Source organism: Ictidomys tridecemlineatus, chromosome X (assembly GCF_052094955.1).
Source record: "Ictidomys tridecemlineatus isolate mIctTri1 chromosome X, mIctTri1.hap1, whole genome shotgun sequence".
Lineage (NCBI taxonomy): Eukaryota > Metazoa > Chordata > Mammalia > Rodentia > Sciuridae > Ictidomys > Ictidomys tridecemlineatus.
This window is the reverse complement of record NC_135493.1, coordinates 110,198,405-110,223,544: the sequence shown is the minus strand read 5'-3', so window position 1 is coordinate 110,223,544 and position 25,140 is coordinate 110,198,405. Positions and strand designations below refer to the sequence as shown.

The following is a 25,140-nucleotide window of genomic DNA, read 5'->3' as shown; positions in this document are numbered from 1 at the left end:
GGAACATGGGCAGCTACCAATAAAGCCTGCAGCATCATTGTTACAATAAATGCAAATTTTAGGCTTGTATTTAATCAAATATTTTATACCATCTCAGGCCTCAGCTGCATAGTTTTCTTTAGTGTCCAGATATTTGGAATCAATTTTCCCTATATTTAAGATTTTACATATAGACGTAGGTATATCTCCATATAACTAAAATTTTAAGCCAAATATTCTCCAAGATTCCTTTAAACTAAAAGTTCTAGAATTCTTTGATTTTGTTTATCAGTAAAAATTTAACTGAGCTTCTATTATTGTGGTTAGGTAGATGGAGACTTAGAAATAGTATGGTTAGGTCTGGAAGTTACTAGTTCAACAATTTGTTACTGAGTTCATGAGCATGATTTTCTGATATCAAAGTCAAAGTCAGGGCTGGGGATGTGGCTCAAGTGGTAGCGCGCTCGCCTGGCATGCGTGCGGCCCAGGTTCGTTCCTCAGCACCACATACAAACAAAACAAAACAAAACAAAAAAAAACCCAAAACCAAAGATGTTGTGTCCACTGATAACCAAAAAATAAATATTAAAATTCTCTCTCTCCCTCTCTCACTCTCTCTTTAAAAAAAAGTCAAAGTCATAAAAACTTAGGAATTAATATTTGTGCCTATTAGTTCCATCTTAGGCTGAGCCATAGTTGTTACTTCAGTGAGAGAGATTTATATTTTTTTTCCTAAAGAGTTCTATGTCCTCACTAAGCCATCTATCATCTATTAAGATATTCACTCAACAAATAGCTATGAAGTATTGTTTGGGTGTTTGGCATTGGGAACATAGACATGCTGGAGACAAAGAAATCACGGTCCAGTGAAATGGCTTCCCATGCTTCTATCTATACTGTATTAATTGATTGATAACCACAAAGAACTGGGTATCCTTTCTGCTCACATTAGTCAGCTTATCCTTCACCTGAGTGTTGGATCTAATTATGAGGACATAAACAAGTCAAACTGTTTCCAGAGGAGAGAATCTGAATTGTAAATGGCCAAGATAGCATTACAACATTTCCAAAAGTGGGTGTTCCATGAAATGTTAGAAGTTAGTTATCCCTTTACCCTTCTATTTTTGGAGAATCACAATACTCATCAGCATAAAAGTTTCCAAGTTCTACAAGAAAGAAACCTAATGGGTTTAACCCAGAGATTCCAAAACTCTTTTCCCTGTCTTTTGGGAAATACTGGTCTAGAGTTCATGATTGAATAATAATAACTGAAAGAATTTGAGAACATTTGAAGGTGAATCGTGTAATTATTTTCATATTTTTGAAGGAAAATGAAGGTGGCAGAATGATTTCTTATATTCAGGACAATCAGCAGGTGTTTAGGTAGACTTTATTGGATCAATACATTGAAGACAAGGGAAAGAAATTTCAGATCAATATTAGAACTGTTTTTTATAGAACCACCCAAGAAGAGAATTGGCTACCTCAGAAGGGGCTGAGCTCCTGGTCATTTGGAAATATCAAAGCAGACACCTTATGACCATTTGAACAAATTTATGTACAGGAAATCATGCCTCTTAGTAGAAAGTTTGAGCTAGATGACCTCAAAACCACTTTCAACCTGGAGATTTTTATGATTCAAACACAGGGTAGCCTACTTTATAATATCATGAAATCATGGTGTGTCCAGATAGTAATATAGTTGTTTTGTTATTGACAGTGAATGTTCTGTATATATTAAACCCATTGGATGGTAAGAACAAAAGAGAAACTGAGTAGGTAGTGAAATTTTCATCTTCCCTGTTTTATTTTTGGCAGGCTAGAAGTTCAATATAGGAACTCTTCAAATTTCTGGCCAGCCAGTTGCATTTAAATAATGTCATGCTAATTTAAATAATGTCCATTAATAAAATGGAGTATATGAATTTAATGTTATGAAACATTACCATTATAAGGTTTAATCATATAAAATTACCTTTTCTTTGTCTGTTGTCCAAAGGATTGTGACTTTGTAACTGAGAATCGAAACTTATTAATTTAAAATTAGTAATTTTCTGAGTTCTCTATTATCCTTTGTAAATAGAAAGTTTGTTGGTGCAGTTCCTCTTAAGGGACATTTATTGCAGAGCAGTTTCTATAAGCTTCCATTTTTTGTGCCTTAAATTCATCCAGTCAACAGCATTGACTGAAGATTGTAGAGGACTGAGTATTCATTCCCAGGGCTGAACAATCTGGAAAAACTAAATGTTGCAGGCTGCATAGTGATAGCTACTGCTGCAAGAATTAGCACTATGTAAAATTACAAGTTTGTCCCATACTACTATGATAGCTCCATGATTGAAATGCATAATTTTGCTCTTACTTCTTTAATGAAGGTTTGCAATGAAGGAAAAACAGTAGGAAGCTTTTTTTTTTCCAAAATGCAAATTACCTTGCAGGAAAGAAATAACAAAGGAAAGAATTGCCACCAAGGGGAAAAATTAAATCTCACAGCACTTCCTTGGGTATAGTTGAGACAAACAATTAGCATGTTAAGGATCATTATATCCCGTAATAACATGTTGCTTCAGAAATTTCTGTTCTTTCCAGTTATGGGTCCTATCTGTTTGCTGGATGACTTTGATGTTGCATGTCAGGAACCAACTGTGAGAGATTTTTTAGCATCATTGTAAATCTCATGAAGAATCCTAATAGTAATATTCTAAATAGTCTATATTCCTCATCCACAGGTTAAATGACTTCAATAAGATACATATAGATCTATCATTTGCATGAAATGGTAAAGTTAATTAAGCATTAGTTAAATCATTGTAAACTTTCTTATTGTGTACTAGGTACAGAGAATTTAGCAGTGAACAAGTAGATAAGGGTTTTGTCTTCATGGAACTTATAGATGAGAGAGAAAATTATACACATACACATATGGAAATCCCATATTTCTTCATATATTATGCATATGTTTGTTTCAGTTATCAATTGCTACATAATGAAGTACCACCAAATATCCATTTATTGGCTGATGATTCTATATTTTTGGCAGGACCAAACTGAAGACAGTTTGTCCCTGCTTCTTGTGGTGTTGGCTGGGTAGGTGCATAGGGCTGGAGGAGGATGATGACTTTACTGGATCTTTGGGCTGGCTTTAATGAGACGGGCCTCTCTTCCTTCAGAGTCTCTCAACTTTTGGAGTCTCTCTCTTGGTTCACCTGACCTTTCCTTCCAACTATGTAGAAATTCTTTACATTGTAGTTAACTTTTGAAAGGGCAGCAAAGGGAAACTACGAGGTCTCTTCAGGCTTTAGCCCAAAGATCATACCTGGCCCCTTCCATTTTTTTTTTTTTTCTCTTAGTCTCGAGAAGTCCCAGGGCCAGTTCAGATCCAAGGGCACAAAAATAGATCCCCTTTTGATTGGAAGAGGGGGCATGTCTACTCAGGGGTGCGTGGAATTATTGGTGGTTGCCATTGTAGGGAGTCTAATGCATACTTCTTCAGAGGTGAGGAGAAATAATATAGCACCTTTTCCAAATTTGATGAAGGCTTCACAGCCCTTGCTATTCAGTTGTCAGCTTGTCTGCCACAGAAACAGGAATGTGACTACCTTTGAAAACAGAGTGATCCCTTTTAATCTCTGCTCTATTTCTTTTTTATGACTATATTTGGAAAACAATTTAACTTCTAAGATTATAGTGACTTTTCAACAAGTTTTCAGATAAAAAATAGTATATTTACTGACAGGATCTTTTTAAGCCCTGTTTTAAGTGTTCATAAGTATAAAATATCACTAGAGCAGATGTAGAATCATAGAAATCTGAGGCTGGAAGGGATTTTAGAAATCATCTTTTTCATATTCTTAATTTTTCAGGGTAGGATACTAAGGTCTATACAAGGTCACAAAGACAATGTTAGAATTTGTATTTTCTTTGTTCATTTTGATTAGAAGGGTATGTTTAGACAGTTTGTTTTACAGTTTCATGCGTATGGTTATTAGATTTTTATTATTATGGCTACAAGAAAACAGATTGTCTTGGCTTTTGTTGGAAAAATTAAGGGATTATGCTCTCAGATTCATGCTTATAATTTTCCCCAAATTGTGTATTTATGATACAGATCTCTGAGTTATGGTGCTATAGGAGTAATTGTTGGACATGAATTTACACATGGATTTGATAATAATGGTAAGTACTAGTTGATTTTATAAGCTGCCACTTTTGTAATAATGTTCACTATGTGGGTGTTAATTGTTGTTATTATCTTTGCATAGCAGCAGCATCATAGACTAAAAATTGTCCAATACAATAAATACAATTGCTGATTGAAAACTTTTCCACATGTCTTGCTGTGATAGCTTGCAATAAATAAACAATTATTCTCATTGGTAATTGGGGGAGAATAAAAAAGAAGACCTTGTAATTCCAATGAGATTACCTCTGCATTTATATCAGGATTGCTGTACCTGCCACAGTAGTTACAGGAATTGTATTATAGCTTCTTCCTTTTGTCATTTTTTAAAATTCACCATTTTGAGATGTTTTCCCTGGAGGTGCAAGCTCTGCCCCAAAGATGACTCTACATGCTGCACTGCCAAGTTAGGCCTTTGAGCTTGGCTGACTAGTTTCTTTATGCAATTCCAAGGCTTATGCAATGCTTAATCATTGTTTTTCTTTATATTGGCATATATTCTGAGTTTTTCTTTTATCAGGGCTAGGCTTCTCTAATAAGGCACAATATAGAATATGTTGTACATCCTGATGACATTTAAGCAAAAGAGAGCACAATATAATCTAAACTAAAGAAATTATTGCCTCTGAGAGTCCTTATTTTAGATCAGCACTCCTTTCTCTGAAGTATTCTTGGAAAGCCATAGGAAATCTCTGATGTTTATGAATTAGCAAACTATTATCACATCCACAAAATGATTTACAGGCAATCTTTTATTTCATTTTATTTTTAATTAGTTACACATGACAGTACAATGACCTTGACATATCATACATTTGAATCAGATGGGATATGATTTCTAATTTTTCTGAGTATACAGGTTGCAGAATCACATTGGTCATGCATTCACATATATACATACAGTAATAATAATGTCTGTACAGGCAGTCTTAAGAGCTTGGCTGGCCCAAGGGAATGCTGTGGACTTGTTTCCCTTGTGCCTATAGTGTCTCTAACATCCTTTACTGGATGCCTACCCCAGGGCCAGAGACATTTCAGGTTCTTTTTCTTCTGGACATTTCTTCCTGCCCCCACCAGCCTGCCCTTAATCACCTAGTTTTTCCTACCTCTTTGGTCTCCCTCTCTCTGTTAAAATGTAACTGCCTTGTAATCATCTGACTTCTTGGAACTCATTTTTCTACCTTTGGACATTTGGTTTATCTGAGAATAGAGTCTTAACTATGAAACAAAAGCAATTGGTTTTGTATGTTTCTTCCTAGGAAATTTAAGTATGATTCTCCACCAGATCCATTTGGAATCTTTCCCAAAGGACAGAATTTTGCTTTGTGACCAATACTTAGAACAGTGTATTCACATAAAAGTACATGTGCAGTTACTATTTAATGATTGCTTGGTTGGTGGTTGGAGGACAGTGATTCCACACCATTCCAGGTGGTAGTATTAGTAGCATACAGTCTTGCTAAAGAGTTTTGGATTGTTCTAATTAATATCTTTGGATAGAGGGCTTTCATGTAAGCTCTTTCTTAGGGGACCCTTGTTTTGGAGACCTTTTAACAATTTTTGCATAATTAAATTTAAACCATATAGTAACCTTGAATATAGACAGTAGTCTAGATGTACCTAAATTGTTGTTTTGAAGAGTGCAGGGAAATTAGTGAGTTAGCATATAGCAATATACCATGTGTAACTTATCTTTTTTCCCCCATTATGTTTTAGAGATTTCTGTTCTTGTTCCAAGTTCTCTTTTTTAGAGCAATCTTTCTTGTCTAAGAAGGAAAAATGGGTCCTTCTATCCATACTGATGACTGTAGATTGATTCATACCAGCTTTTATGTGTCTCTTGGCTCCTGGCAACTTGGAGGAAGCATGTTCCTATGGGGCTGAGTAGGGCATATGGTCCTATGTGTAGATAACTTGCTGGATCTGTTCCTATGGATCATTTGGAACTTCACTGATAGTGGTGCTCTGGTTCCCTCCACAGACTTTCTGAATGAAACCAATTCATTTCACAATCCAGAGAACATTTCAGGTCAGATCAGGCGAAAACACAGAATCCAAATTTGGATAAGACTGGTGTATACATTAAATTGAGGAATCTCATTTTTTTTTAAAAGCCCTTTGTTCCTTAGAAGGAAAGAATTTTCTCAATCCTTGTTCTCCCTTCCTCCCTCTTTACATTTAACCTGTGATATTGGAAAGAATGCAGAAGCTGTTCTCAGGAAGGGTGTTCCCTGCTGTTATGACTGCATTTTGAAAGCTTGTCAAGGTGAGAAAAAGGAAAGATGTTGAATTTAGTTTCCATAAATAACACTAATGTCTTTTAACTTTCCTTTTTGCTAGGTAGAAAATTTGATAAAAATGGAAACTTAGATCCTTGGTGGTCTATGGATTCAGAAGAAAAGTTTAAAGAAAAAACAAAGTGCATGATTAACCAGTATAGCAGCTATTATTGGAAGAAAGCTGGTTTAAATGTGAGTACAACTGTGGTTAAGGAAGCATCTCATGGACCATTTTTCCTCATTTCGATATTAGCTTGCTTTAGACCATTGGTTCTTAAAGTGTGCTTCTGAGATCAACAACATCTGCCTTCCCTGGGAACTTGTTAGAAATGCAAATTCTTGATTTCTCCTCCAGACCTGCTGAATCAGAATCTCTAGGGGTGGAGCCCCATAGCCTTATGGTCTGTCTGTCTTTTTATAATCCCCGTGGTGATTGATAAAAGCTGCAGTTTGAGAAAGATGGATCTATGAGTTAATTTATTTGCCTAGATTCAGATTAATGTCAAAAAATCCTGTAGTACAAACAATAACATCCTTATAAATCTCCTACATCTCATGACATTTTCTTTTTTTTTGATATATTTATCAATCCACATTTATTTAAGCACCCCTTATTGCAATATAGTCCTGAGAGCAAAAGCTACATCTGACTTTCAGTGACATTTTCTTAAAAAAATTCCATCGAAACTATTGCTTAGGTTTAATTTATTGAAATCAACTCTCATTAATTTGAACTAATAGTCTGAGAACTGGTTAAGAGTTCATAGTTTTAGAAGTTTGAACAAAGGAAAGTACTTTTTAAATGTTTATTTTCCATTATATAATAATTTTCCATAAAGACACAAACACAATTTTATACATGGATCTGTGTGAATGATATGTCAATCCTTTCCTTTTATTGTCTTCACCTATATATCCTTTTCCTATTATCAGTCTTACTGTCCCTACCTATAACATTGGTTACAATGTTATACTTTCCCCCTGCTTGCTTAAAGGTAGGGACACATGCAACTTTAGTACATTGTATCCAATGGCTGCCTCAGAGTCCTGGGTGTGAATGTTCTGTTATAATTTAGTCAAATAATCTCTTGTTGAGGTGTTACAAATGCTGATGCAATAAACTCCTTTATTATGTGTGTACTCTTTTTTCTCTACAAGATAGATTCCAACTGTCACCAAAAAGTTATAAAATTTCATATTTCCACAAGTGATACATGAAAGAACATTTATCTATTGAGTTGTTGTTTTCTTGTCAAATTTTAACAAACTTTTAAAATAATATAGATGTTAAACTTTTGCCTATTGTTTCCATTATATATATTTTCCCCAGATTTGTTACTTATCCTTTGGACTTTATATATGATATGTTTCAACATAAAATATTTAAAATTGAAAATCATTTCCACTTTTCCATTCTTTGTTAAGAAGTTGTTATATATGAAATCTTCTAGTTTTCCTGGGAATGTTGTTTATTGTTTTGTTATTTTACATATAATTCTTCATGTATGTGAAATTGATTTTTCTATGGAGTTTAATATGAGAATTCACTGATATTTTCTTCCTAGAAGATAACCAGTTGATCCAGCATCATTTATTAAAACAAATCTTTTTCAGTTAGTTGTGGTGGCATATGACTATAATTCCAGGAATTCAGGAGGCTGAGGCAGGATGATCACATGTTTGAGGCTAGCCTCAGCAACTTGCAATTTATTTCAAAAGTTAGATAAAAAGAGCTAGGGATGTCATTCAGTGGTAGAGCATTTGCCTAGCATGCATGAGGCTCTGGGTTCCATCCTCAGGAAAAAGAGAACTAGAGAGATTGGGCGGGGGGGGGGTCAGTCAGTCAATCATACAAATTGAGGGGAAAATAGTGGTCCCCAGAGCCTGGAGATAGTAGGGGGTTAGGAGGTGGGGAAATGTTGGCCAATGGGGACAATATGATAGATAGGAGTAATAAATTCTTGTGTTCTGCTGCATAGTAGGGTGGCTATAGTTAACAATACTGCATGGATCTCTCAAAATGAGTAGAAGAAAGGATTTTTAATATACTCACTATGAAGAAATGATAAAAATTCAAGGTGATGGACTTGCTAATTACTCTGATTTGATCATTATACAATGTATATATGTTTTTATCACATTGTACCATATACATATGTACAAGTATTATATGTCCATAAAAAAGAATATCATATACACCAAGATAAATTCCCAGGTTTATGAATTAGGCAAGTTAATGTTTCTAAGTATCAGTGTCTTCAGCTATGAAATGGGTAAATACTTCTGAACTAATTAATTTGTTGTAAGAATTAAATGAGTGAAGTACTAGCATAATGCTGTTGCAAGAAGTGCTCAGTAAGAGATAGTTAATATTTCTGATTCTTTGTCTCATACTAAGAGGTAGCTTACTGCAGAGAAAATAAAGACTTGTAGGTCTGAAAAGACAACAGTAGTTTTCTTGCAGTAAAAAGATTCATATTTCTTTGTGATTATTATCTGTAGGCATGAGGGAGTTTTCAATTAACTGAAATAAATGTGACCCTCATAATGTTCTTCAGAGGTGTACATATTACTAGGTATACATGCTCTACATATGAGAAATCTGATGATCAAAGAGATGCGTGCCTACAGTAGAGTCTGGATTAGAGTTTATATCTTTATAACTCCAGAGTTGGCATTCTTATCCCCATATTATACTCTGATTCTCTTAGTTTAAGTTCATTTTATACCTGGGTGATATATAGGTAGGCTGTTCTTCAGCATCCATTTTGAACAAAGTGTCAAATATTGAAACAGTTCTGACAAATGTGTATCTCCATTACAAGAACAATAGAAAAGGCATGACTGTCTCAGTGTAAGTCCATCCAACCATCAGAAAACGGCTTCTGTCTTATTCACACAGCAGAGTGGGTGACTTCTTTTGTGGCCAAAAGGCACCATGGTTTATTTTTTTCTGGTTTCATTTGTAAGATTTAGTCTCTCTCTCTCTCTCTGAATTGGGAGGAGCATAGATGGGGTACCAAAGATACAGACTATCAGCAGCTGTTAAGTCCTGAGAGGTCACACTTAGAGCCATGTCCCTCACTGAGATTGTCCATAGTGCCAGGAACCAGAGGTTGAGGATACTTCAAAAGCTTCTATTTTAGTTATAAAGCTTAGACTAAAAACGAAGGAGAGATTTAAGCTTGAGTGGATATAAACACAAACAACAAGAGCCAAGAGGAGTTGAGAAGTTATGCATTATGGAACATAGGCTCTGGAGACAGAAGACTGCTTAGGTTTCAATCTCTGAGAAATGTTAGCAGTTTACTTAGCCACTCTGTCTTAGAGAAGGTTATTAGAAGCAAAGACCAAGGAGGAGTTTCTTAGATCAGTAATTTATCAAAGTAGTTTCATGAGAAACTTGTAAGGGAGTGAGGAAAACATATTGGTTTCAGGAGGAGTTTAGCTTTACCCTGATCCCACAAAGGGTTCTAGAGCATGAAGCATACCATGGAAATTGTTCATCCCAGGGGCAAGGGATGGGGCTCTTCCACCTGCATATTAGTCAGTTACTGGAAGGTGAAGTATAACTTCCCAACAACCTCCAGGTATGGTAGCTTTCATAAACTAAGGTTTACTTCCTGAGCTGTTATCAGTTACAGGAATGGGTTCATAGTCCTGGTAGAAAAAGGGATCCAATGCGATACTAACAACAACTGCTACATATTCTGAGTTTCAGATCTTCATTTATTAAATAAGAATGATAACAATAGGACTTACCTCATAGGATTGTAGTAAAAGAATGTAGGTGAAGCAAATATGCTGACTTTTGGGGACTAAAATTAGCAGGGTTATTCTGGGTGATTATAGCAAAAAATGTTTTCAAAGATTTTTTAAAAAATTTATTTGTTCATCTTAGTTATACATGATAGAGTATATTTTGACATATCATACATATATGAAGTATAACTTCCCATTCTTGTGGTTGTACATGGTGGAGTTACACTGATCACTTATTCATATATGACCTTAGGAAAGTTATATTGGATTAATTCTACTATTTTTCCTACTCCCATCCCCCTTCCCTTCCCTTCATTCCCCTTTGTCTAATCCAATCCAAAGTACTTCTATAAAGATTTGTTTTTATTTGTTAGTATTACTTAATACCTGGGAAATTGGGCTAGATTAAAAGTAAAGAGTTGGTAGGATCCATGGCTTGTGTTAGTTTCCTGTTGCTGCTGTAACAAATCATTGCAAACTTAGTAACTTAAAACAACACTAATTTATTGTCATGTAGTTCTGTATGCCAAAAGTCTGACCCAAGTCTCAGTAGTGTAAAATCAAGGTGTCAGAAGGTCTGTGTTATTTTCTAGAGGAACTAAGAGAGAATCTGTTTCCTTGTCTGTTCTAACTTTTAGAGGCTGCCCATATTCCATGGCTCATGGTTCCTTCCTTCAAAGTTGGCAATGGCCAGTGTAGTATTCTCACATTGGATCACTCTGACACTTACTCTCTTGACCTGTTTAGGACCCTTGTAATTACATTGAGTCCACCTGAGTAATCCAGCAATGTTCCCATCTCATGATCCTTGACTTAATCATATCTTACAAGTCCCCTTTGTCATTGTGAGATAATATATTTACAAGTTTTAGGGATTAGGATGTAGATATCTTTGGAAGGCTAGTATCCTGCCTATTACACTGGATCTGGCAAATATTTTTGTAAAAGTCCAAACAGTAAGTAATTTAGACAATGTAGGTTATGTGGTCTCTGTTGTAAATACTAAACTCTGCTTTTGTAAAATGAGTAACCACAGACAGTGTGTTTATGAATGGACATAGTTGTGTTCCAATAAAATTTAATTTATGACCACTGAATTTGAATTTCACATAATTTTTGCATACCATAAAATATTCTCCTTTTTATTGTTCTTCCTCAATCATTGAAAAATGTAAAACCCAGTCATACCTGGTAGCCTGTACTAAAACAAGTGGCAGGGTGGCTTTGGGTTGTGAGCTGTATTGATTTAGAATATTTAAAATATTTAGGTTCTGGCTCATTTGAGATTTTAAGAAATGGATTTCAAATAATCAGAAGAATGATCTTCTCTGTGCTTGACTGGGTGTCATATACATTGCAAACCTTGACCTTGTGGTCTGCACTACTGTTTGATTTTTGTTCCCCAGTAGAGCTAACCTTCTTTTAATTTTTCATGGAAATTACTAGAGGCAAAATGATAATGGTTGTTCTTGAAATCTTGTTCCTGTATGGATGGCAAATTTTTGGAAACACAGGTACAATGAGAAGAATACTCAAATTATATGAGTTAATCAGAGAAGGTAATCTGTGTATTGACATTTCTATTTTTTCCCATTAAACCAGAGTCACTCAGAATATTGTTAATATTTTATTGGAGCTAGAAAAAATTGATGAGATTAAAGAGGGTGAGAAAGTAATGTGCAGCATAATAAAATAGAAATTATTATATTCAGGAGCACCTTGCTGGGGTTAGTTTGCCATCTCGAAATATATTATGACTACCTCTGATTTACTGAATGTAATTTTCTCTTTAAAATATGACACTTTTGCTTGCTATAATATTTATGCCTCTTGCTGAATGATAGTTGACCGTGAAACGCTTTTTATTTTTTCTTTTTGTTAGGTGAAGGGGAAGAGGACCCTGGGAGAAAATATTGCCGATAATGGAGGTCTGCGGGAAGCTTTTAGGGTATGAACTGCAATGTTTGCTGTGGTTTTAAAAATTAAGCTATAAAACACTGTATGGGTGCACCTCAATTTATACTGCAGACATGTTCTTAGGTGTTGAGTATTCTGGAGTTTCTATACATAGAATTGTATTTCCCCATCGACTCTATTATACTCTATTACATAAATAGATCTGCATTTCTTTCTTTTTTTTTGTTTTTGAGGCATAAAGTTACCCTAAAGAATAATATTTGTTATTAAGAATCATGAATTTAAAAGAAAGTTTTCAGAAAATACACTCACAATCATATCAAAGTATGCTACAGAAACCTCCTTGGGGCTAGGTACATATGAGTTTTCCCTGAGTACAGCTGTATCTCTCTACTTAAAATTTTATCTTAAAATACCAAAAGTCTAAATTATGGGAAGAGGCTAGTGATTCTCATGTATTGGTCCAGATAAGAGTCCATAATACTGTTTTTGTCATCCATTGGTCTTTGGTTAAATAAGAAACAAGTATAATATGGGAAATTTTTCATAAAGCTAAATACATTCACTTTAAAGACCAGGTTTTTGATGTACTATATATCCTTTTCTTAAGGCTATTTATCAAAATATAATAAAAAGGCCAGATTATTATTACAAGGCTATATCCTTCCTATATGCTTATTAAAATGAATTTTGTTTTATAAAATGATGGTGATCAATGATGATAGTTTTCCTGCTAATTGGAAAAAATAAAGAATTGATAATATGTATATCCACAGATATATTTCCCTGAGGGCCTTGTCATGGTGTTATATTTGTTTGTCCCATGTTGAATTCTTTTTAAAAAGAATTATTTAATGTCTCAGTACTGTGGCTCAGCTCCTTTGGTAGTTATTGAGTGTAAGGTATTTTACTGGTGTACCTACTTCACTCTTAAGTGGAAAGACATTAACTTCTAGGTGTTTGTTTTCTTAAAGGAGAACTTGAAACATTGCACTTTGCAAATGGCAGGAGTATATATTTAATATCTCTGTATTGGAGGAATAAAGGGAAAATCATCATTTCACAGCTCATCTATCCTGTTTCTCTCACTAGGCTTACAGGAAATGGGTAAATGAGAGAAGGCAAGGAGTTGAGGAGCCTCTCCTACCAGGCATTACATTCAACAACAACCAGCTCTTCTTCCTGAGTTATGCCCATGTGAGTACACTGAGGAAGGGGCATCAAGGATGTAATGCAGAACTTGAGCTTGTGGCTTTCATCAAATTTTAAATGGCATGACTTTAATTTTGTCCAAAATATTCTCTTGCTGATTACTTTCAGGATAAAGTCCATCATCTTAATGTTCTGTAAACATATAATAATTAACCTATTGAATCAAAGTTCACTGGTATTTTTTAACCATTGAACTATTTTTTTAACTAATTAACCATATTGTTTCTCAATATATCTGGACTTCTTCATGCATTTCGTACTACTTGTGACCATTTCCAGTAATGTGTTCCTTGAATTTTGTGGCCCTTCCCTTCCCTACATTTCTCTTTCTCCTTTGCCTTACTTGCTGAATTTATCCTATCCCTCTCAACCTATGGGAGACACTCAGGTCTGGGTTCCCAACTGTCAAATAAATACACAAGAACTGTTGGAACTGAAAAATAACAACAAAGGCAAGGACACTCATTACTCTTTCATGAGTTTAATATGTTATTGGGGCAGAAATTGGAAGGAAACACTAAATAAGGTATAATTCTCAGTTGAGTCTCTGGCTAATGAAGCAAGTACCAATTCTTTGTCATTGGTTATTGCACTGGTTTGTGTCACAAATGTATAGACAACATTTTCAAAAAAGTCAGGATGTGTCTATAAAGGTTCTGATGTATGGCCTCACAGTGGGCAAACATTTAAGTACATGCTCAAAGCTCGACAAAAGTTTTCATCAGTACAACCATTTGTTCCTAAGTCTTTGCATTCATTTCTCAGTAAGCTCATCCATCTCTTATTAAGGAATTCCTACCTGTTCCTAATTCCTAATACTCTGATTAAGAAATTCCTACCTGTCTGGGATCTTTTATCTCTTGAAACTGGCATGAAAACACCAAACCAATTATCATTGATCAATCCAATGTCAACAAAATCACTTTCCTTTTTAGTTTTCAGATTTCTATTAACATACCCCCAGTTTTTTTATCTCCCTGGTTAGAAAGTCTGTTCTTGGGTCTTATTTGATTTAACTTCCATATTTTACCAAATCTAGATGTTTCATCTTTAAAAAAAATTTTTAGTTGTAGATGGACACAATACCTTTATTGTATTTATTTATTTTTATGTGGTGCTGAGGATCAAACTCAGTGCATCACACATACAAGGCAGGTGCTCTACTGCTGAGCTCCAGCTCCAGCCCAGATGTTTCATCTTTTTAATTACTGTTTAGTTTCAACTTCTCGTTCTCACTTGTTTTAGGCAGTTCAGGCTCATAAACAAAAATGTATTTCTCATAGTTCTAGAAGCTGAAAGTCTGAAATCAGGATGCCAGTAGCATAAGGTTCTGCTGAATTTGGGGGAAACAAACATTCAGCCCACAGCATCCCCATTACCCTATCTCATCTATAGGCAAAGCTTTGATGTCTTCTGCTCTGGATTATCCCAACAGCCTTATGGCATGTATTCCTTACTTCAGCATCTTTTACTACTCTTTTACATTTCACTGAAATACCATTTTATTTCAGTACTGATCTACTAAAAGAACAACAGTGGTTCTCAAATGTCTATAACATTGAGTCTAAATACCTTCATCTGGCTTTCAAAGTTCTCAGTCTGATTCTTCTCCACCTGATCTGCTTTAATTTTCCACAGCTTCATTGGATCAGAAAAACTCAACCTTATCCAGGCAGTATCCCCACTTCCACCCCCATGATGTCATGCTCATTACTGTCATGTTTCTGAGTCTCCTTTTATAATGTGGCCCCCTCCCTACTTTTCCTCCCCAAATTATTATTCAATCTCAGCTTTCTTCTTCAGGAACCATGTTGAGTTTCATCTCATCCATAACTCTTCCCAAAGGATTCCAGTCCAGTCTTCATTATTTTCTTTTATCTATAACTCCTATTTTATTTCCTTTTACTAACATTTAGTTGAGTACTTAATTGCTCTCAAAATGTTCAAGACTTTCAGGTTGATCTCCACAGCTAATCTTCTGGATCCTTATACTTGTTATTTTCCTCCATAGCACTCAGCAAAGATGCTGAATAGATTGAAGATGCTTGATATTTTTAGATCAATTGCTTCAAAAGGAAAAGGCTAACACAATTCAACTAGGTAGACTTCCTTTGGGGTGATTATAGGGTCAGATGTTAAAATAAGCACACAAACAACAGTAAGAATTTTCTCCAGTTAAGGTTGGCAGTTTCCTGTTTTTGTAAATAATGTTTTATTGGAAAATAGCTATACTCTAGCTGATTTTGTGTTACAGTGGCAGAGTTGATTAGTTAAACAGGAACCTTCTGGTCTTCAGAGACTAAAATATTTACTATCTGTCTCTTTACAGAGAGTCTGCTAATCCCAGATCTAGAGGACAAAGTACAAGGGTTCATTAGTTTTTACTATTTACATCCTAGTCCAAATTACTTCTTCACAGATGAAATAAAACTAATTAATAGTGATGATATAGTTATAATTTTAAAATGTTTCCAAATGTAATATGAAACCATTTCTGATTTATTTTAAAGTAAAGAGATTTAGGGAAAAAGTGGAAAGCTATTTTTATCACTAATGAGAAATTTATCTTAGAGCTTTTCCTACTGACAGAATGAGGATATTTTCAATCTTTTGCACATTGGAGTTAAGTCTGCTTATAGGAAGCAAAGTTATTTTCCCTCCTGGGAAGGTACTAGGAAAATAGTAACAACCATAATGTGTTTTCAGAAATCTCTTAAGTGACATAGGTGACATAGACAATTATATATAATAATGCAAGGGTATAAGACGAAGTAACCTAAAAAGAAATGAGGTAAAAATCAAATGTCAAAACAAGTTCACATTAGATAGCTTCTGAGGAAATTAAAGAATCATTTTACAAAAAACATTTTCAAAATCAATTCAGAAACACAATGACTGATGATTTATATTCATCAAAATTAATAGCATCATATCACCTTTCCTGTTTCCTATATTCTTGCAGTTGCTGTGATCTATCAATTTCTTTCCTTGGATATTCTTCTCATCTTTCTACTTCTTTCCATTCCTATTCCTACTTATTTAGTGGATATTCATTGCCTATAAATAATCTTCTAACTAGTCTCTTAATTTCCTCCTTCTACTCTATATGCCTACCAGACAAATCTTTGAAAAATATGGATTTTATTTTCCTGCTCAAGAACAATGTTAAAATATAGTTTAAAAACTTTGGTCTATTGCTTAGGACTTCAAAAGTCTGTCGCCATTCTGTCTCACTTGGTCTTCCATTGCTGCCAATTATATACAACCTATTACAATCAAGTTCAGTGTCTTGCCTTCCCCCTCTCCCAATCATTTTCTCATTTGCCCTTCCATTAGAATGTTCCCCACCACCATTTCCATGTGTTCTAGTCCTATTCATACTTGAAGATTATATCATATTTCAAGATATACTTTGAGTCAGAATTAAGTTGGTTATACTGCAGAAAAGAACAGCACAACCAAAGTGTATTTCTTGTTCATGCTCCAAGTCCATCATATATTAGCAGTAGGGCCCTGCCTGTAATTTTTACATAAGGGCCTAGGGTTTGGAATCTTGACATGTAATTTCATGGTCACCACAGGTATAGGGAAGAAATGTAAGGAAATGTGCATTGCCCCTTAATGTATTCCTAAGGCTCTTAAAACTTCTGTCAGGTTTTTTTAAGCCTCTGCCCAGAAGTTACATCTATCATTCTGCTCATGTTTCATTGGTCAGAACAAGTTAGATTTCTGTGCCTAACTTCAAAGGAAATGGAGAAATGTACTCCTGTTCCAGGCTGAGACTAGGTTGAGGCAAGGAAAATACTTGGGGCAAAATAGTAACTTCTCATGACCATACTCAATTCTGAATGGCTGATTCACTTTATTGATTCAAATGAGCATGATTACAATTGATATGGGATATTTAAAACATTAAATTAATTGAAGGAAATGCATTGATTAATTTTGGGGCACATATATGATTTTTTTGATTTAAAGCACATGTCTGGAAACTTCCTAATTTACCAAATTGTATAATTACTCATATTGAAAAAAACTCCTACTCTGGGGATTAGAATAATAGATGTTCCTACTGATGAAGGTTTTATCTGGTCTGCTAAAATTGTCATCTATTCATTCTAAAATTATATTTTGGTATAATTTGGAACAGTTAAACTAGAAAATGTATAATTGGAATGGAAGCTTATTTATTGGGATGCCTTTCTCTTCTAGGTGAGGTGCAATTCTTATAGACCAGAAGCTGCCCGAGAACAAATTCAAATTGGTGCTCACAGCCCCCCTCAATTTAGGTAAATGATTAAATGGGTGATACAAGTTTTTAACTATATATCTCCTGCCCCACACCACACCCATCAATCCATCCCAGTGTACTACTCATGAGTGATGCAAACAAAAGCCTGTATTGTGAAGGTGTAATCTCCATTTTGCAGATAACCAAATCTGGCCAAACAGAAACTAAACATCTTTTTCTGCAATAGTAGTAAGCTGGTATATTCAGTGCTTTTTCAACTAAATTTCTGTTGATGAGCAGTTGTACATATCTCTGGTTTCAAGAGATCCATGGGATTACAAAAGTAATTTGGAATCCAAATCATAGCTTTAGTATTAAATTATATTTATGATCTTCCAGTTTTTGAAAGGCAGCAATACATGGGTGCTATGATCACCATGGGCAATCAGTAAACTGAAATATTCAAAACACCCAACTACCTAATTTTTTGGGGGGGAGATCTGAGCCAAAACCCAAATTTTATTGTCTCCAAAGAAGATGTAATATGAGGCACTTTGCCTTAAAATATCTAGAACTCTGGTTTGTTTCATGTTAAAGCATATTCTGTTTAATACCTCTTACTTTTTCCACACAGTCATCCAACAGACATAAATACATGCCCACTTTCTGAATAGATCTGAACCCAAAGGAAGATTTATGGTGATACTGAGCAATTATAATTCATATCTAGAGTCAGGACACTATATTTTGGCATTCAGCTTGCATCATATTTTGAAACAATTGCTTACATATGAAGGGAACAGGATTATGAATTATAATCTTATTGTCAGAATGTATAAAGTACTAAATAAAAACAAAATTATGTTTGATATTACTTACCCTGTCCTAGGTTCCATAGCCTGAGAGAAATTTTCTAAGTAGTGGACACATAATTATGATAAGAAATCATAATAATTTATAGTTATTCATTCTTTGCTTCGAACATATTAACCTGGATATCTTTATATTTAATATTTAAATGAATCCATTTGCATATTGCAAGAAAGTCATCTGAAATTTCTTCTATATTTTAAAAATCTTATTCCTAAAATCTTGCCTTAGAAATGCTTTGAACATTGACCATAAATTACCCAGTAGCATAAAAATCTAATCACTGTGTTGGAAATTCTCCCCCACTGGGCTAAACTGTCATGAAGCCTGACAGTTTCTAATGGACTAAAAATGTGCTCCCACTGACAAATGGTGCAGATGAAGCCACACAGTAGATTAATTACTCAACAGTTAAGTTTTTAGAAACTTATTTTTACTAACTAGTTGCCTGTAATGTTGGATTTTAGCTGATAATTTACAGAGTATGCTTACTAATTATCAGCTATATTCTATCTTTAACACTTGCCTAGGGTGAAGCACACTATGAAATATGCATCTCTACCCATACATCCCAGTTAAAACACAAGAGGTTATTAGAATTTGTTGGATACAGGCCATTACATTCATTCAAATGCCTCTAGGTAACAAAGTCATTAGGGAAGAAATAGTCAGTGGCTGAGAATGCTGAGTTTCTAGTCAACCCTTTGAATGTGAGATTGAGTGAGAAATAGATGAGGGGGGAAGTTTTTTTTTTTTTTTTAACTGATGTCTGCAGTAACTATAGATTTTGAGTGCAGTGAAAAATCACACAATGGAAATACCACTTCCAAAAAACACTTACAATCAAAGTGCTGAGTAGGAATCCACAGTCTTTACTGCAGTTGGGAACTTGCAAGAACACCGGATTTTGGAACTAAAATCTAGTGAAGAAGTATCTATCTGTAACAATTAGATGCTTTCCATTAGTTGGATGTTGCATTAACTAGATTCTAGGTAAATATGATCCCCCCAAACTAACAGAAATTTAGAGAAGAGAAATTATTTTTGTAGACTGAAAAAATTATTTAAAAATAGTTGGAAATGAATGCTTTTACAGACGTTGAGTGAAAGAAGTCAAAGACACAACATTGAATACTGTGGATTCCATTCATGTAAAATTCAAAAGCAGGCAAAGCTATGGTGATAGAGGTCAGGATAGTAGTTATCCTTGGTAGGGGACACAAAGGGGCTTTCAGGTTACTAGAAATATCCTGTCTTGATCTGAGTGGTAGTAATATTGGGTACCCATGAACAAATTAGTGGTTTCTACATTTAAGAATCATGTACTTTATATCAATTATACATTCCATAAAAGTTAAATTTTAAAAAATCTTGGAAAAACTAAGTATTGGAGATGGTATAGTTTTAAAGGATTTTGAAGAATGTTGGAAGAGTAGTAGAAACATTTGCCTGGCATTCAGGAGATGTTGGTTCTAGTCTTAGTGCTGTTAATTTCTTTGGAATTTTACTTATTGATTTTGGGCTTTAGCTATCTCTCCTGTAAACAGATTAAATAAATGTCAAGATCCTTTCTAGCAATATACCATTACAATTTCATCCAGAACCTGTTGATGAATTAAATGACATGTGCTTTGCCATATTTTTTTTTCAGGGTCAATGGTGCCATTAGCAACTTTGAAGAATTCCAGAAAGCTTTTAATTGCCCACATAATTCCTCAATGAACAGAGGTGTGGATTCCTGTCGGCTCTGGTAGCTGGAGTGCTGTATTCTGCCATCCTGAGACAACTGCCCACTTATTTAGGCCTATATTCCCCTGAGGACTTTTATTTTTGATGCGTTTTCATTATTTGGGTAGATGACCTGCTTGGATCTAAACAGTATCTGTTGAGAGTCATAGATTTTAAAAAAGTAAAAGAAATGGACCATGAATTTTTCTTTAGAAAATCAAACTAACAAAAGTAAATCCCTGGGCTATGTGTCTTAAAGTGCTATCTGCTGAATTGTTGCTATTTTCCATTTTAGTTAGTCATAGCTCGATGGTACATACCATTTCAATCTATACCTTTTCAGGAGTCCTAAGTAGAATGTGTCCATCAAAAAGCTCAGTCAAGTAAACCTGTAACCCTCAGTGATGAAGACATGTGTATGCATATATAGAAGGCCTTGCTGGTCTTTGGACTGCATTGCTAGACTTCAAGGACAGTCATTACTATAGCGTTTCTTAATGCTAAGGTAGTTAAATAAGAACTATGTTGGATCTCCATTTTACATTTTTCAATGAAGTTCTTATTTTCAACTTTGGAGTCTATGTGAATGAAAATGTGCCTCATAACTTGCATCTGATGCAGCTGATTGCCTTATTCAGGTCAGCATGAACAAAGATGACAATAAGTCTACTAGGTAAAGGTTGAGTTTATCAAATAGGATGAAAAGGCAATATTAAGTCCCAGAAGAAGTAAAAACTCCTAGTCATGCAACAACAGGAAAACTAGGAGTTGAAATCTCCAAAATTTTATCTAGTCTGCATGATCCTGGTTCTTCAATGAGCAGGTATTGATTGGAGGATTTTCCAATTCCCCATTAGAAACAAATGGCTTTCATTTCCCTTTAGTGCAAAGGGATAAACACTACATTAAGAGGGAGCAAAATGCTCTTCCATTTCATCTCAGTTAATGTTCCCTCTCTTTAAAAAGAAAACCTTTTAAAAATTTTCTTGATTGAAGCCATTTTAGAATATACTGATTCAATTTAAAATTCCTGAATAGAACTAAGGAATATAATTTTTACTTTTCAAGTCTTTGAAGAAAGAGCAGTACTGTTTTTGATCCTTAGAGCATTATCCTTTTAAGTGAACCCCTCTATCTTTTAGTTGTGTGTGTATGTAGGATAAAACTGAAATAGCATTAAAGTGGTTACCTGGCGTTTCCTGTTTCTTAACATAGGCACCCCCCCACACCCCATCACATTATTCATTGTACATGAGGTACTGGGTTAAGTGGGCCAAAGGGAAAATCTCAAAAGCAAAATGACAAATTGAGACTAACCACAGGAGGTCATTTTGCATCTCCGTGACTTGTCATCCTTTTAAAAGACATGTAAGTGTGTGCCATGTCCTTTTGTAACCATGGGAACTTCTGAAGAGAGAAAAATGGAGGGGAACCATCATAAGGAAAACAATTACACTGCATTAGTCAGAGGAGAGTGATTTTCCCCTTGACTTCCTCCTCTCCGAATGGATAAACTTCTGAAGGGCAGCTACCTTTTCCTCCTCTTAACCACAGCTTAATGTGACCTTAGTTTGTATGTCTAAAAACAAGTAGTACTAGGTCAGGGGTGCTGGAAATGTATGTGCCTTTTCTCTAGAGTAAGCAATTCAATTTGATTTAGACATATACAATATTTTTTGTTTTATTCCTTACTTGAGTGCTTAAAATTAGCTAAGGTTTGTCATGCTTATATGAATAGTATTTTCCTTCTAGATTTCTTTTTAAAATTCTGAATAAACATATTCCTGCAGGTCAGAGAAAGTGTTTGATAAAAGCATAGAATTATGACTTTGGAAGTGGAAATGAAGTCACTTGTTAGTTCAGGAAAACTGGTTGATGATCAGTTGGGGCTCTCACAGCTTCTTGATGACAGAGTTAACTTTTACTGATTAACTTTTCTTGATCTAACTCAATTCTACTGAAAATTGTGTATAGTATGGCCATTATTAAAACAAACCAAAGTAGCAATATAAAATCATCATTATTAACTAAGACAATTTTGTAGGATCAGATTTCTAAATGCTTGTGTTTAACTCTTCAAATTATAGTCTTCTTGTCCTTCTCTTTGATATAGGCTGCTAAAAGAAACAGTCATTGATCAAGTTTAGAGGGAAGAAGATAAGATACAACTAGAAAGGAAAAGGAAAAAGTAGACAGAAACTGGCCTAAGAATGTGGCTCTGAAGAGAAGACAGGATTTTGGCGATCCTTGTTGAGCATATCTATTGGAGGAGAGCCATAAAGTTTTACAAAAATCATTATGGTAAATTAAAAGTAAATTACATATTGGATCCCAGATTGGCTTTGCTGAGCTTTTCACCAAGTGCTCAGCATTGGCGTCCTATTTCCATATTTTTTTCCTTTTACCACATGAACTGGGATATGACTAATGCAAATTCAGGATTAATAAATTATCCTCAAGTTTATTTAGTGCCTTGCCTCAATGGAGCTTAAAGCACAGCACATAAATTTTATCACTAAGAAGCAACTAGGAACTATGGCTTGCCAGACAGGTTATGCTCATGCCAGAGAAATTGACAGGCTTGAAATTACTTGTCAGGTATCTCAGAGTAAGAAAAGACAGAGTCTTTAGGCTTTGGATTACTGTCCTATGGATTAATCATCATCCCTTAGTACTCCTATTTCCAAATATATTTATTCAATCAACATTTCTATAATCAAAGCACTTGATAGGCTTCTTCCTCAATATTTTTTAACAATGCTTCTGTTGCATCTTAAATCATGGAAGAATATCCGATTATTTCATACAATATTCTCATCACCAGTGGAAGTGTCCCACTGGTTCAAAGTAAGATGTTATTGTATTATGCATTTTTTATCTAAATAGTCTTTGTGAAATGAGTTTGATTGTGTTTTATTCCCCTACTTTTGAAACAATAAAAACAGTCTTTTTAAGGACAATAAAAAGTAGCTTGAAGTCTTTCCATTTCTCTCCTTTAAAAAAATACAAAGATATAGTACATCTATTAATATTCTGTTTTAGACTGTATAAAAAAGTATTCAATGCACTGTAATATACTATCTCTTTTGGTTTAGGAAAGTAGAATTTTAATGTAGTAACTTGCTCTGTAGATAATTAAAGATTTGTAAGGCAGTCATTATATTTTCTTCTAAAATGTAAGTCAGCAGATATGGTTAACTGCATTTGCCATAATGTTCCCTCCAAGAAAAAGACATGCCTTTGAGGAAATCATTGACCATTATAGGGTTGGTCTCACAAAAGTGACATTATTGTTACTATCAAACCAAAGAACCCCAATATGCTGTTACCATTCTTTAACAATCCAGTCAATTTATAGTCATTCATTCAGCACTCCATAACTGAGCACCCATTATATTTACATCCCTAAACCAGCTATAGTTAGGTGGATAATATACTGTCTCTGGCTTCAACAAACAATCTGGTCAACATAGGAGATGCATATGTAAGTGGTTACAATTAGACCACTTGGGGTGTGGTTTGGGACACAGAGAAGGAATTATTCAACTCCCCTGGAGGACACTGTTGGTGCTCCTTCTGTCTGGATCCCAGCAAACCCCTTTGATGGGGCATTTAACTCACCTTCTGTGTGCTTTTGTTTCTAATTTGCTATGGCTGTCTAGGATAGTTGCCATTATGCTACTGGAGCCTCTGTGCCCAGTGTACTTTCAGAGAACTAGAAGTGTGTGGTGACCCATAGACCCAAGTAATGGAGGATTCTGAAAGCCTGATTCCAGATAACTCCATAGGCATACCATATAATTCATACTAACTTCTTTATGGAGCCTATTTGGGTTAGGTTGCCAGAATAAGTAGAGTCCTCTGTTCATTATTTAAAATACCTTTCTGGCACTGATATGCTCTAAGATATGGAAAAGAACTGGTTTCTAGGCTTCTAGGTCAACCCATTGTGTAGTAGGTCATGGCATCATGTATAGGAAATATACATCAGATGATAGAGTTAGTGGATAATAAGTGGCTGAGTATGACCTGATAGTGCCCCTTTTGTAGAGTTTACTTTCTGAGTTTCTAGCTTCTGAGCTGATCCATGAAATGAGAATTTTTGTGTGTAGGGTAGTGGCAGAACTAAACATGCATATAAATGACCAAGTTTATGAGTGATCTTTGGGATATGGACAGGAAAGGAGGGCTTTGGGGAATGGAGACAAGAAGTCCAGAATCTCCCTTGCTGTGGCCTATATAACTTTGATTTTAAGAGATCCAATAGGTATTGAGTTTGCTTTCAAGTATATATCTAAGTGGACCTGATCAGAATTTGAAGGAGGCTAATGTTTCTAATTAGACTTAAAGTATTTACATTAATATTTCTAATTAGACTCAAGTTCACTTGCTTTTTTAGTAACTTATATCATACTAGCTGTAGAAACAGATAATCTTGATGGCTTAACACAGTTTAAGTTAACTTTTTGTTTCTGTTATATACATAATAGGTATTGATGATCCATGAATTTCTTTCCTCCAGCTGGTAATTTGGGAACTCAGGCTTCTTCTGCCATTTTGAACACATAATTGAATATGTGTTCATCAGCAAGAAACTTGCAGAGGGGGAAACAACATGGAAGTGCTGGGTGGAAGATTTGGGATAATATTGGAAATAGTCTACATTACTTCTGCTCTGATTACATTAGCTAATACTGTCGTGTGGCCAAACCTAACTGCAGGGGAGGCTGGGTTTTGTAGTCCAGTCATATAACCCAAAAGAAGAGGAAATGGGTTGGACTCTCAGGTAGCACTGCTAACTGTACCTTATAAAGTGAATTCCAGGGCAGTAACTTTGAGCTCTTTTGAATTTAGTAAATTGCTTTTGAGCAGAGTACAATGAAAATTGAAAATGCCATTGGTAGCCTGCAGTTTATTCTGTAGGAGTCTTTTTAATTAACGGCTTAATTGGATAATTTAATCCCCTTTAGAATTGGAGATAT

General features: G+C 34.9%; 1 protein-coding gene across 1 annotated transcript in view; it reads left to right on the top strand.

Moving 5' to 3' along the window:
* Positions 1 to 23,127, top strand: part of Phex (phosphate regulating endopeptidase X-linked) — a 189,115-nt gene extending 165,988 nt beyond the window's left edge. Inside the window, exons 17-22 of the mRNA XM_005334811.5 lie at positions 4,088 to 4,155; positions 6,500 to 6,630; positions 12,083 to 12,148; positions 13,210 to 13,314; positions 17,542 to 17,618; positions 20,082 to 23,127. Of these exons, the coding sequence (XP_005334868.1) occupies positions 4,088 to 4,155; positions 6,500 to 6,630; positions 12,083 to 12,148; positions 13,210 to 13,314; positions 17,542 to 17,618; positions 20,082 to 20,184 (550 nt within the window). The 3' untranslated portion in view covers positions 20,185 to 23,127. The remainder of the gene's footprint in view (positions 1 to 4,087; positions 4,156 to 6,499; positions 6,631 to 12,082; positions 12,149 to 13,209; positions 13,315 to 17,541; positions 17,619 to 20,081) is intronic.
* Positions 23,128 to 25,140: the final 2,013 nt, after the last annotated feature.